The sequence below is a fragment of the Lutra lutra genome, chromosome X (genome assembly GCF_902655055.1).
Source record: "Lutra lutra chromosome X, mLutLut1.2, whole genome shotgun sequence".
Taxonomy (NCBI): Eukaryota; Metazoa; Chordata; class Mammalia; order Carnivora; family Mustelidae; genus Lutra; species Lutra lutra.
In genome coordinates this window covers 43,625,085-43,639,048 of record NC_062296.1, presented here as the reverse complement: position 1 = coordinate 43,639,048, position 13,964 = coordinate 43,625,085, and the positions used below count along the sequence as shown (strand labels likewise).

The 13,964-nt window shown below is 38.6% G+C and overlaps 1 protein-coding gene across 1 annotated transcript in view; it reads left to right on the top strand.

The window, feature by feature from the left end:
• The window catches only part of CENPI (centromere protein I), a 78,479-nt gene that overhangs the window by 16,487 nt on the left and 48,028 nt on the right, over positions 1–13,964 (top strand). Inside the window, exons 6-7 of the mRNA XM_047716135.1 lie at positions 10,818–10,866; positions 11,129–11,175. Of these exons, the coding sequence (XP_047572091.1) occupies positions 10,818–10,866; positions 11,129–11,175 (96 nt within the window). The remainder of the gene's footprint in view (positions 1–10,817; positions 10,867–11,128; positions 11,176–13,964) is intronic.

The following is a 13,964-nucleotide window of genomic DNA, read 5'->3' as shown; positions in this document are numbered from 1 at the left end:
TGCTGAGGCTAGGACTTCTAGTACTATGTTGAATAGCAGTGGTGATAATGGACATCCCTGCCGTGTTCCTGACCTTAGCAGAAAAGCTTTCAGTTTTTCTCCATTGAGAATGATATTTGCGGTGGGTTTTTCATAGATGGCTTTGACAATATTGAGGTATGTACCCTCTATCCCTACACTTTGAAGAGTTTTGATCAGGAAGGGATGCTGTACTTTGTCAAATGCTTTTTCAGCATCTATGGAGAGTATCATATGGTTCTTGTTCTTTCTTTTATTAACGTGTTGTATCATATTGATTGATTTGCAGATGTTGAACCAACCTTGTAGCCCTGGAATAAATCGCACTTGGTCATGGAGAATAATCCTTTTAATGTACTGTTGGATCCTATTGGCTAGTATTTTGGTGAGAATTTTTGCATGTGTGTTCATCAAGGATATTGGTCTGTAATTCTCTTTTTTGATGGGATCCTTGTCTGGTTTTGGGATCATGGTAATGGTGGCCTCATAAAATGAGTTTGGAAATTTTCCTTCCATTTCTATTTTTTGGAACAGTTTCAGGAGAATAGGAATTAATTCTCCTTTAAATATTTGGTAGAATTCCCCTGGGAAGCCATCTGTCCCTGGGCTTTTGTTTGTTTGGAGATTTTTGATGACTGTTTCAATCTCCTTACTGGTTATTGGTCTGTTCATGTTTTTTATTTCTTCCTGGTTCAGTTGTGGTAGTTTATATGTCTCTAGGAATGCATCCATTTCTTCCAGATTGTCGAATTTGTTGGCGTAGAGTTGCTCATAGTATGTTCTGATAATTGTCTGTATTTCTTTGGTGTTGGTTGTGATCTCTCCTCTTTCATTCATGATTTTATTTATTTGGGTCCTTTCTCTATTCTTTTTGATAAGTCTGGCCAGGGGCTTATCAATCTTATTAATTCTTTCATAGAACCAGCTCCTAGTTTCGTTAATTTGTTCTATTTTTTTTTTTTTTTTTTGGTTTCTATTTCATTGATTTCTGCTCTGATCTTTTTTTTTTTTAAAGATTTTATTTATTTATTTGTCAGAAAGAGAGAGAGAGAGCGAGCACAGGCAGACAGAGTGGCAGGCAGAAGCAGAGGGAGAAGCAGGCTCCCCACAGAACAAGGAGCCCGATGTGGGACTTGATCCCAGGACGCTGGGATCATGACCTGAGCCGAAGGCAGCTGCTTAACCAGCTGAGCCACACAGGCGTCCCTCTGCTCTGATCTTTATTATCCCTCTTCTCCTGCTGGGTTTAGGCTTTCTTTCTAGGTCTTTGTCCAGCTCCTTTAGGTGTAGGGTTAGTTTGTGTATTTGAGACCTTTCTTGTTTCTTGAGAAAGACTTGTATCGCTATATATTTTTCTCTCAGGACTGCCTTTGCTGTGTCCCAGATTTTGAACTGTTGTGTTTTCATTATCATTTGTTTCCATTAATTTTTTCAATTCTTCTTTAATTTCCTTTAATCCTTCCTTTAATTTCCATTCATTCTTTAGAAGGATGGTCTTTAGTCTCCATGTATTTGGGTTCTTTCCAAATTTCCTCTTGTGATTGAGTTCTAGCTTTAGAGCATTGTGGTCTGAAAATATGCAGGAAAGGATCCCAATCTTTTGATACCAGTTGAGACCTGATTTATGAGCCAGGATGTGATCTATTCTGGAGAATGTTCCATGTGCACTAGAGCAGAATGTGTATTCTGTTGCTTTGGGATGGAATGTTCTGAATATATCTGTGATGTCCATCTGGTCCGTTGTGTCATTTAAGGCCTTTATTTCCTTGTTGATCTTTTGCTTGGATGATCTGTCCATTTCAGCGAGGGGAGTGTTAAAGTCCCCTACTATTATTGTGTTATTGCGATGTATTTCTTTGGTTTTGTTATTAATTAGTTTATATAGTTGGCTGCTCCCATATTAGGGGCATAGATATTTAAAATTGTTAGATCTTCTTGTTGGACAGACCCTTTGAGTATGATATAGTGTCCTTCCTCATCTCTTATTATAGTCTTTGGCTTAAAATCTAATTGATCTGATATAAGGATTGCCACTCCTGCTTTCTTCTGATGTCCATTAGCATGGTAAATTGTTTTCTACCCCCTCACTTTAAATCTGGAGGTATCTTCAGCTCTAAAATGAGTTTCTTGTAGGGTTTTTTTTTTTAAAGATTTTATTTATTTATTTGACAGAGATCACAGGCAGGCAGAGAGGCAGGCAGAGAGAGAGGAGGAAGCAGGCTCCCCGCCGAGCGGAGAGCCCAATGTGGGGCTCAATCCCAGGACCCTGGGATCACGACCTGAGCCGAAGGCAGACGCTTAATGACCGAGCCACCCAGGCGCCCAAGAAGCTTTAGGTTTTTTTTTTTTTTTAATCCATTCTGATACCCTGTGTCTTTTGATTGGGGCATTTAGCCCATTTACATTCAGGGTAACTATTGAGAGATATGAATTTAGTGCCATTGTATTGCCTGTAAGGTGACTGTTCCTGTATATTGTCTCTGTTCCTTTCTGATCTACTACTTTTAGGGTCTCTCTTTGCTTAGAGGACCCCTTTCAGTATTTCCTGTAAAGCTGGTTTGGTATTTGCAAATTCTTTCACTTTTTGTTTGTCCTGGAAGCTTTTTGTCTCTCCTACTTTCAATGATAGCCTAGCTGGATGTAGTATTCTTGGCTGCATGTTTTTCTCGTTTAGTGCTCTGAATATATCATGCCAGTTCTTTCTGGCCTGCCAGGTCTCTGTGGATAAGTCTGTTGCCAACCTAATATTTTTACCATTGTATGTTACAGACTTCTTTTCCTGGGCTGCTTTCAGGATTTTCTCTTTGTCACTAAGACTTGTAAATTTTACTATTAGGTGACGGGGTGTGGACCTATTCTTGTTGATTTTGAGGGGGGTTCTCTGCACCTCCTGGATTTTGATGCTTGTTCCCTTTGCCATATTGGGGAAATTCTCTCCAATAATTCTCTCCAATATACCTTCTGCTCCCCTCTCTCTTTCTTCTTCTGGAATCCCAATTATTCTAATGTTCTTTCATCTTATGTTGTCACTTATCTCTCGAATTCTCCCCTCGTGGTCCAGTAGTTGTTTGTCTCTCTTTTGCTCAGCTTCTTTATTCTCTGTCATTTGGTCTATATCACTAATTCTTTCTTCTGCCTCATTCATCCTAGCAGTAAGAGCCACCATTTTTTATTGCACCTCATTAATAGCTTTTTTTATTTCAACTTGTTTAGATTTTAGTTCTTTTATTTCTCCAGAAAGGGCTTTTATCTCTCTGGAGAGGGTTTCTCTAATATCTTCCATGCCTTTTTTGAGCCCGGCTAGAACCTTGAGAATTGTCATTCTGAACTCTAGATCTGACATATTACGCATGTATGTATTGATTAGGTCCCTAGCCTTCGGTACTGCCTCTTGTTCTTTTTTTTGTGGTGAGTTTTTCTGCCTTGTCATTTTGTCCAGATAAGAATATATGAAGGAGCAAATAAAATACTAAAAGGGTGGCAAAGACCTAGGAAAATGTGCTTTAACCAAATCAGAAGAGACCCTAAATCGTGTAGGGAGATAGGGGATAAAAAGAAGTTCAGAAAAAAAAAATAATGAAGGAAAACAAATAAAGAAAAAATATAAAGAAGAAAAATATATATATACATATTAGACTGGTGACTAGGACAGGGTCACCCACTTAATTTTGGGAGTATTTTGGTCTCTTAGAAGAAACTACCTCCCAAAATTTTAAAGAATGAAAAACATATATAAGGGTAAACACAATGAAGCGATGGAATGACTATAAAGATGAAAAAATTTTTTTAAAATTTTTATAAGAGAGTTGATAAAGTGAGTTGGTTGGGAGTATAAAGAAAAAGAAAGTGGAGAAAATTTGCTCGGGCTGGAGACTAGAATAAGCCCTGAACTAGATTTAGGGTTTATTTTGATCTATTAGAAGAAGTCATACCCCAAACTTTTTAGAAGGGAAAACCTTATGTGTATACAAAAAATAAAGTTAGGTACAATGAAGAATAAAATATGACTATAATAATGAAGGTTCAAAAAAGATTATTAATATTTTTTAATGAAAGGTATTGTTAAGATAAACTAGTTAAAGAACTTTAAAAGAGGAAAGGGTAAAAGTAAAAAAAAATTTAGCAGAAGAAAAAAAATAAAATTAAAAAAAATAAACTGCAAGACTAAAGAATCATGGGGAGAAAGCCATGAATTCCATGCTTTGCTTCCTCCTCCTCTGGAATTCTGCTGTTCTCCTTGGTAAGTGAATTTGGTCTTGGCTGGATTTCTTGTTGATCTTCTGGGGGAGGGATCTGTTGTAATGATTCTCAAGTGTCTTTGCCCGAGGCAGAATTGCACCGCCCTTACCATGGGCCAGGCTAAGTAATTCGCTTGGGTTTGCTTTCGGAGCTTTTGTTCCCTGAACGCTTTCCATAGATTTCCGGAGGATGGGAATGAAAATGGTCGTCTCCCAATGTCTGGCCTAGAGGAGCCGAGAGCTTGGGGTCCCATTCCTCAGTGCGTCCTCAGAGAAAAGCGCTCAATCACTCCCGTTTCCCTGTCCTCCGGCTGCGATCCGAGCTCACCTAGCCCGTGACCAAGCATCTCTGTCTCTGGCACACAGCTCTGCCTGCAGTGTCCGAACCACGTGGGTCCCTGAGCTCTTCCAGGGCGTGTCTCCCTGGATCTTGTGGGGTCCCCACTCACAGAGCAGTGTCCTGTGCCACGGATTACGGTTCAAGGTAACCCCGAGTTGAGAGCTCACTCCTCGGCTCTGTCTCTGTATCCGGCTTCCCTGCTCTAATACCTGGGTGCTCTGCGACACTCAGACACCCCTGATCCTTCTGTGACCCCATGGGACCTGCGGCCACACTGACCCTGCGTGAGCTTCACCTTGGTTTAGCCTCTGGAGCGATGTCTCTCAGTGGAGCAGACGTTTATTTATTTATTTATTTATTTATTTATTTTTTAATTTTTATTTTTTATAAGCATATAATATATTTTTATCCCCAGGGGTACAGGTCTGTGAATCACCAGGTTTACACATTTCACAGCACTAACCTTAGCACATACCCTCCCCAGTGTCCATAACCCCACCACCCTCTCCCAACCCCCCTCCCCCCAGCAACCCTCAGTTTGTTTTGTGAGATTCAGAGTCACTTACGGTTTGTCTCCCTCCCAATCCCATCTTGTTTCATTTATTCTTCTCCTACCCCCTTAACCCCCCATGTTGCATCTCCACTTCCTCATATCAGGGAGATCATATGATAGTTGTCTTTCTCTGATTGACTTATTTCGCTAAGCATGATACCCTCTAATCCCATCCATGTTGTCGCGAATGGCAAGATTTCATTTCTTTTGATGGCTGCATAGTATTCCATTGTATATATATACCACATCTTCTTTATCCATTCATCTGTTGATGGACATCTAGGTTCTTTCCATAGTTTGGCTATTGTAGACATTGCTGCTATAAACATTTGCAAACATGGAGCAGACTTTTAAAAGTCCTGATTTTGTGCTCCATTGTTCCGCCACTTGCCGGCAGCCAGCCCCGCCCCGTGGTCTATCTTCCCCTCGCTTTGGATTCACTTCTCCACCAGTCCTACCTTTCAGAAAGTGGTCGGTTTTCTGTTTCTACAATTGTTGCTCCTCTTCTCTTCGATCTCCTGTTGGATTTGTAGGTGTTTGCAATGGTTTGATAAACTATCTAGCTGATCTCCTGCTACCTGATGTCCTCTCAGCCTGCTACTTCTCCGCCATCTTGACTCCTCCCCTCTCAGTTTTAATTTCTAATATGGTTTTTCTTTCTTTTTTTAAAAAAGATTTTATTTATTTATTTGACACACAGAGAAAGAGATCACAAGTAGGCAGAGAGGCAGGCGGGGGGCGGGGAAGCAGGCTCCCTCCGGAGCAGAGAGCCCGATGTGGGACTTGATCCGAGGACCCCGAGATCATGACCCAAGCCAAAGGCAGAGGCTTAACCGACTGAGCCACCCAGGCACCCTAATATGGTTTTTCTTAGGGTGTAAAGGTAACCAGTATCTTTACCTTTATCTTAAATGAGGCAAGGACCTTAGAACGCTTTAGCTTTGATCACAGCCCTCCCAGATTTCATGCTATTGTCTTGTTTTAGTTCTAGCTGGTTCTTCTCCGTCCTTCTCCACATACAGGTGAAGTAGGTATCATTATTATCTTCACAGTTTGTGTTTGTTTTGATTTGCCTACATATTTACCAATATCTTTGCTTACTATTTATTTTTGTATCTTAGACCTTCAATCTGAGATCATTTTTCTGTATAGAAATATATACTTTAGAATATTCTTTCAGTGAGAATCTTTTGCTAGTAAATTGTCTTTTTCTGAAAATGTCTTTACAATGCCCTTGTTTTGAAAGTTGTTTTTGCTGTGTGTAGAACTCTAGGGTAACAGTTAAATTCTCTTAGGACATTGACAATATTATTCCACTGGCTCCTTTCCACAGTTGTTGAGTCAGTCTAATTGTAATCTGTCATTTTTTCTTTTCTCTCTGGATACTTTTTAAGAACAGCTTTATTGAAATGTAATTCATGTATAATACAATCTACCCTCTTAAGGTATACAATTCAGCTGGCTTTCAGTATGTTCACAGATAGGTGTAACCATGAGAATAGTCAATTTTAGGACATTTTCATCACTTCAAAAACCCCAAGCCCTTTATCATTCCCCTATCTTCCTATTCAGCGGTTCCTAAATAACACCTAATCTTTTTTCTGTCTTTAAAGATGCCTATTTTTAATCTATTTTCTGTCTCAGAGATTTGTGTATTCTGGACATTGCATATAAATGAAATCATATGTAGTCTTTTATGACTGGCTTTGTAACATAATGTTTTCAAGGTTCGTCCATGTAGCACATATTAGTGCTTCATTTTTTAACCTGTTATATTTTTTCATAACTTAAAATTTACCACCTGAACTATTTTTTTATAATATATATATTTTTAAGATTTTATTTATTTATTTGACAGACAGAGATCACAAGTAGGCAGAGAGGCAGGCAGGGGTGGAGGGAAGCAGGCTCCCTGCTGAACAGAGAGCCTGATGCAGGGCTTGATCCCAGGACCCTGGGATCATGTCCCGAGGTGAAGGCAGTCACTTAACCAACTGAGCCACCCACGTGTGCCTGTTCCCAGGGTGGGCCCTAAGCTTTACCATCAGCTACCCAGCTCCTACCTCCTTTTGTAGCTATTAAAGCTATAAATTCAAGATTTATAAGGTTTGGTAGAAATTTTAGGGAGAGATCTTGTTCAGTATTCAGTGTTTCCTTTTAAACTTTGTTTTTGGGAACTGCAGTTTCTTTGCTTTCATGCCAGCTCAGAAATGTACTTAAAGAACTGGTTACATGGTTTAAAAAAACATTGCTGAGTTGGTAAGAAAGGTAGGGTCATTTGGGTTGTCTAATATACATTATTTTTATAAATGGTAATCAGGTGAGAAGGTCAGTAAGTTCTAAGGCCAAGGTGATTTGTTGATATAGATATTAAAATATTCTGGCATGTTATTGGGATTAGGATTAGAATGGAAGACTGGATCAGATGCCTAAACCCTGTGTGAATTTTTGGAATTTAGTGAGAGGTTAGTAGTGAATAGATAGGGTGTAGGTTGGTTGGAGGAAGTGAGGTTGGGTGGACTAAGGAAGTCTCTTTGTATACAAGAATGAAAGAGTAGTACCTTGAAGTAGCAAGAGAACATAAGGATGCTCATCTCTCCTGCTTACCCTGTGATACACAGGAATGGATGAATGATGAGTAGCATGTGATTGACTCCTCCTTAACTTTGACATCTCTCTTAACCTCATGTTTTCCTTTTAAGATTATTTATTTATTTATTTATTTTTAAGATTTTATTTATTCATTTGAGAGAGAGAGGCAGAGGAAGAGGAAGAAGGAGAAGCAGACTCTCCACTGAGCTTAGAGCCGATAAGGGGCTCAGTCCCAGGACCCGGAAATCATGACCCGAGACAAAGGCAGATGCCTAACCATCTGAGCCACCTAGGCGCCTCTAAGATTTTTTATTTATTTAATTGAGGGAGAGAGTAGGGAGAGGGGTCCTTCATATTATTTTTTTTTTGATAAACTAACCAAATTGCAGAACAGATGAATTCTGTATTTTAGCATACTTTGTAAAGAGTGAGAAATACTAAAAGCATGCTTTCCCCTTTCTTGTAATAGCTTAATAGACTGAGACTGAGTTCTTTTAGGTAGGGACAGAGCCTTTTATAACCCAAGAATTATTAACACAATTCATAGCACTTAGAATGTAAACTTCCTAAGAGCAGTCCTTTTTGTCTGTTTTAGTCACTGTGCAATAAATATTTTTTCATGAATGAATGAATGAATGAATAGAAGATACTCATAAATGTTTGTCAAATCAATTGCAGTATATTTGAATAGTTTTCATGATGTTGCCGAGTTTCTTACTCAGTTTGGCAAGAGGGAAGGGGACCTAGTTTTTTTTCTTTACCCTTTTTCTGTCTCTCTTAAAAATATTTGTTGAAATATGATATATGTAAAGAAAATAGCTTGTATCATAAGTGATCAGCTCAATTAATTATCCTAAACTGAATGCATTTGTATAAACATCACCCCGATCGAGAAGTAGGAAACCTAACTTTTAGAAGTGTTACTTCTAATAACATGCCAGACATGCCACAAGTGTTACTTCTTAAAGTCATTTTCATGTAATTTGGTGGGAGCCTGACTCTTTAGTGACTCAGAAGCAGTGGTTACTATTTGTCAGAAAGGCAATTGTAAAGTCTTAAATGTGTATGATGTGATTAAAATAGAACATCAGATTTACTATAATGCTGGAGCCTAGAGCAAGTGATTGTGTGACACTCATTTTATATCCAACATGACAAATTGTGTTGCTAATGGTTTATATCCTAGGGATGTAAGGTTGTGAGTTTTTTAACTGATAGTTAACTGTATTTTGTGTAGGATATATCAAACTTGGTCATAGTATATGTTCTTCTCTTTTAAAAAAAATCCTGTATCTAAATTCATGCTTCTTAACAAGTATGTCCAGAATCTGAAACCACTTCTAAGTAGAGAATAGGCAATATAGAATGCTGTACTTTGGACTTTAAAGTTTAGATTCGTGATACAAGTTTGTATAAAGAAAGTCTTTGCTTTCATTGTCTTCTCTAGTTCCAATACATAATTTACTTTTTTGATTTCCTAACATCTAAGGCAAGTGTTGGCAAATTTTTTCTTAAAGTGCCAGGAAGTAAATATTCAGATGTAAGGGCCATACTACCTCTCACAACTACTTACTCCACTGGTGTAGTGTGAAAGTAGCTATAGACAATACATAAGCAACTGAGACAGTGTTCAATAAAACTTTATTTATAATAACCAGTGCTGGACTGGATTTGACCCACAGGTTGTTTACTCATCACTGTGGTAGATTATTGCCTTGTCTGATAAACAGGTGTTCTTAATTTAACGATCTCTAATTTATGGAGGGTTTTCCTTTATTTTTTATTTTGTAGCTATCATTTTCTTTTCTGAAAGAGAAAAAGTGCTACCCTCTGGTCATAAAGATTTTCTCTTATGTTTTTTTCTAGAACAGGTAGTGGTAAACTTTTCCTGTGAAGGGCCAGATAGTAAATATTTTAGGCTTTGTGGGCCATAGAGTCTGTCACAACTCTGTCACAACTGTTACTCTGTCACAACTACTCAGCTCTGCTGTTGTAGTCAGAAAGCAGCTATAGATAATTCATAAATGAATGCGTGTGGCTATGTTCCAGTAAAACTTGATTCACTAAAACATGAACTGTAGTTTGCTGACCCATGGTCTAGAATAAAACCTCAACAAGTGGACCCTCAAAAATGAAACGGTACAAAGGAACCAATCATTCAGTAACCTAAGTAACAAATTTGTTGCATGTATGTTATTTGCCAAACAGAGCTAAATGGTTAATTAAATTATGGTATATCCACTCCCTGGAATACTAACATCATTGAAAATGATCATTTGAAGACTAAACAACTTGGGAAAATGCTTTTTTTTTTTTAGATTTTTAAAAAAATTTATTAGAGAGAGAGAGATAGAGAGAGCACAAGTAAGCAGAGGGGCAGGCAGCGGGAGAGGGGGAAGCAGGCTCCCTGCCCAGCAGAGAGCCCCATGTGGGGCTTGATCCCAGGACCCTGAGATCATGACCTGAGCCGAAGGCAGAGGCTCAACCCACTGAGCCACCCAGGTGCCCAGGAAAATGCTTTTTAAAAAGATTTTATTTATCTGACAGAGAGAGAGAGAGAACAAGCAGGGAGGAGGAGCAGAGGGAGAGGAAGACAGATTCCCTGCTGAGGAGGGAGCCTGATGCAGGGCTCTATCCCAGGACCCTGGGATAATGACCTGAGCCAAAGGCAGACACTTGACCAACTGAGCTACCCAGGCGTCCCAGGAAAATGCTTTTAAGTGGGGAATCAAGATAAAAGTTTTAAGTTTATGTCATAATAAATATGGACTACTGGAGGGGGGAATACATGAATTTTTGTTAGATTAGAGGATCTTTTTCTGTTTTCCAAGTTGTCTGCAGTGTTTCTATATTCCAAAAGTACCTTAAAATGGTATAATGAGATACCAATGAACACTATTGGCTTTTACCACTATGTTGTAGTATGAAAAATGGAAGCTTTTAGAACTATTGTTCAGCAAAATCCTGAAGCCTTTTTTACTTAATCAGTAGAAAATTGACATTTGAGGAAAATGTGTTGCCACTCTGTTCAAGATATATTGTCATTTCTCTTTTTAAATTTTTCATATTTTAACAGTGCCCTTATGTCTGCCATTTGTTATATTTACTTACCAAAAAAGAGAATGGTGAGTATTTTCATTCCAGTTGTATTACATTTACTCTGTAGAATTAGCATTTGTGTTGGCCTTTACAAAGTTAACTAGTAGCATTAGTTCTATGTCAAGATTTTGTGGGAATTGTATTTTAGTACTTTTAGAGCATCTGCTTACTGGTTTAACTGAACAGGGTGTTTATATTTTTGATGTGTTGTAAGAAGGTGCTATATGAGCCACATAGTTTGTTTTTATTTTGAACCCCATGTGTTGTACTTTTTTTTACCTTTTCTAGTTAAACCATTTCGGGTGAGAAAATTGCTTGATCTTCAGGCCAAAATGGTGAGTATTAAAAAGCCCTAAAATTGGCCAGTGTACTCTGTGTTACTGGGCTTTGGGGAATATAAAATTGAATGAGTCATGATCTTCAAGGAACTTACTGTCTGGGGAGCTTAGTCAATGGAATAAAAAATCAGAGTAAGATTGGATTCAAGAAGGAATGGTGATGCTTGAGAGAAATTTTAAGGAATTAATATGATTTAACTAGGCCAAGAAGGAAGAGAAGGGCAGAGGGAACAGCATAAATAAAGACACATAGATGGCAAACAGCAAAACTGTTTAGGGAACTGGGTTGCCATGGCTGGAAAACAAGTGTCAGGGAGTAATTAAAAACTTCCTCTATTTAAGTAACATGGCTGGTTTGTTTGTTTGTTTGCTTAAGTTTTTGTGGATATGATCTAGGAAAGCATTCCTTTCTAGACACATAAACTTCAGTATATTCCCTGACTGTTATCTCTTGTCCTTACAGCTCTCTTACATTGTTATTTCCACTATACCTGTCAGGTAACAGAAGTCTATGAAGCTTTGAGTATGAAACAGTAGGAAGTTGTAGTGTCTATCCTAACTGTTGGAGCCTGCATGATCTAACTGAAGGCATTCAAATTTAATGAAAAGCACAAACACATGTGCACATTCATGCTTCTCCAGTGCATGTAACATGCTTTCCTGTTAGGACAATTCAACGATCATTCTTGTTTCATAGCTCCCTGTTTTGGTTCTATCAGTGCAATATCTTCTCTAAGTTCTCTGAAGATGTCAGTGATGTTTCTGTCCAAATTGAATTGTATTTCACAATAATATGAATGGTGAAAAAGTTGTACATTTTTCCATGTGAACAGCAAAGTATTTCAGAGGACTACTGAAAATTCTTAGCATAAATAAGATCTTATTGATTTGTATTAACTGAAACAACAGCATATGTTCAAGTTTAGAAAATGATTTAGTACATGATTGTATAAAAAATTTTAAACCCAGACATTGAATGTATGACTTCATTAATAACATTTTATATAGTATATTATTAAATTATCCCATTCTCAATGGCCATTTATAGAGATGCATTTTTAAAAGATTTTAATTCATTTGAGAGAGAGAGAGAGCGAGAGCATGAGCAAGGGGGAGGGTCAGAGACAGCGGAAAAGCAGACTACCTGCTGAGCAGGGAGCCTGACGTGGGCTTCCATCCCAGGCCCCTGTGATCATGACCTGAGCCAAAGGCAGACGCTTAACCAACTGAGCCACCCAGGCACCCCTATAAGGTGCATTTATAATTGTTTTAATTAGCTGAATTTTGGTGAATTTGGTTAAGTCCAACAATATCAAACCAAGAAGGCATAGTGTGCTTACATGTAACCCAACATGTCTAGTGGTTACAGGCATAATCTGCATGTTAGAGCAAATAAATTGAATATGTGAATTTCTGACACCTGCAATGGCATGTATTTCCTCTATACCCATTCATACCCATAATTCCTGATCCATGAATGAAACAAAATACAGAAATTGTCTTTCTGGAGGCAAACATGAATGGTGGGAAGTGGAGCAGGCATGTTGTTATCCATACATACACCAGGCTCTGTTGAGACCAGTTTTTGGAACAGAGGTGGGGAGTTAGCTCTCCCCTGAGGGTTGGTAAGAATGGTTTCTAGGATTCTCCTCTCTGCCCAGCATGAGCCTATGTGACTTGGGCTATGATTTTTTCCCCCTATTTCCAGCTTTGTCTCTGCTTCCTCAGAATTCCTTTCTTTAGTTAGTTTGGTCTTTCATAGTAGAGGCCTTCTCAAATGCCTGGCAAACCTTGTTTTTCCATATTTAATAGTAAAGAACTAAAGTGGTGATTGGAAGGTTTTGCATGTGAGCAGGATTTGTTCATTGTAGGATCTTGATGTTTCACTAGGGAGCCCCATAGATGGCTGTGTCACTTTCCCCGGAGAGGAATTCTCTTATTTCCTGCCTAGGGGTTGTATTAGGCTTCTCTAGAGAAACAGAACCAATAGGATGCATGTATAGATATATAGAAGGGTATTTATTATAAGGAATTGACTTGTATGATCATGAAGCTAGCAAGTCCGTAGTCTGTGGGGGGCCAACAGGCTAGAGACCCTGGAGAGCTGATGTTTCAGTTTGAGTCCAAAGGCAGTCTGCTGTAGAACCAGAAAGAGCTGGTGTTACAGATAGTCTTTTAAGTAGGCTGCTGGAGAATTCTTTCTTGCTTGCGGGAGGCTGGTCTTTTTGTTCTATAAGGGCTTTCAACTGATTGAATGAGGGCCACCCACATTATGAAGGGCAGTCTACTCAAAGTCCGTCAATTTAAGTGTTAATCTCATGTAAAACACTCTCACAGGTGCACCCCAAATAATGTTTGACTAAATATCTGGGCACTCTGGGACCCAGCCAAGTTGACATATAAAATTTACCATCATAGGTTATAAACTTGGCTACTAGCCCCCTGAAAGGGGGTGAGGAAGGAATTTGGGGCTGTACTTCTTAGGTTTTCAACCAATCCTGTTTTCTGCCTCTTGTAATTCTGCTACCTCCACTTTTCAGAGGTATCTGGTCCCTCAAATTCTTGAGCCTTTTTGAGAGTTCTCAAACCTGAATCTGCTGCTTTTGAGCCTTTTTCTGTTGCTACTTTAGGTTTTGTTTTCTCTGTTTTGCTAAATTCACTACTCTTTGTCCATTTTCTTTTCATTCTAGGCTCTAAAATCTTTTAGGGATCTTTTCATTTGCTGTTGTGTCTTCTCTTGTTCTCTTCGAATGTGTGCTTTATGCCTTTTTCATTCCTTTAGTTTT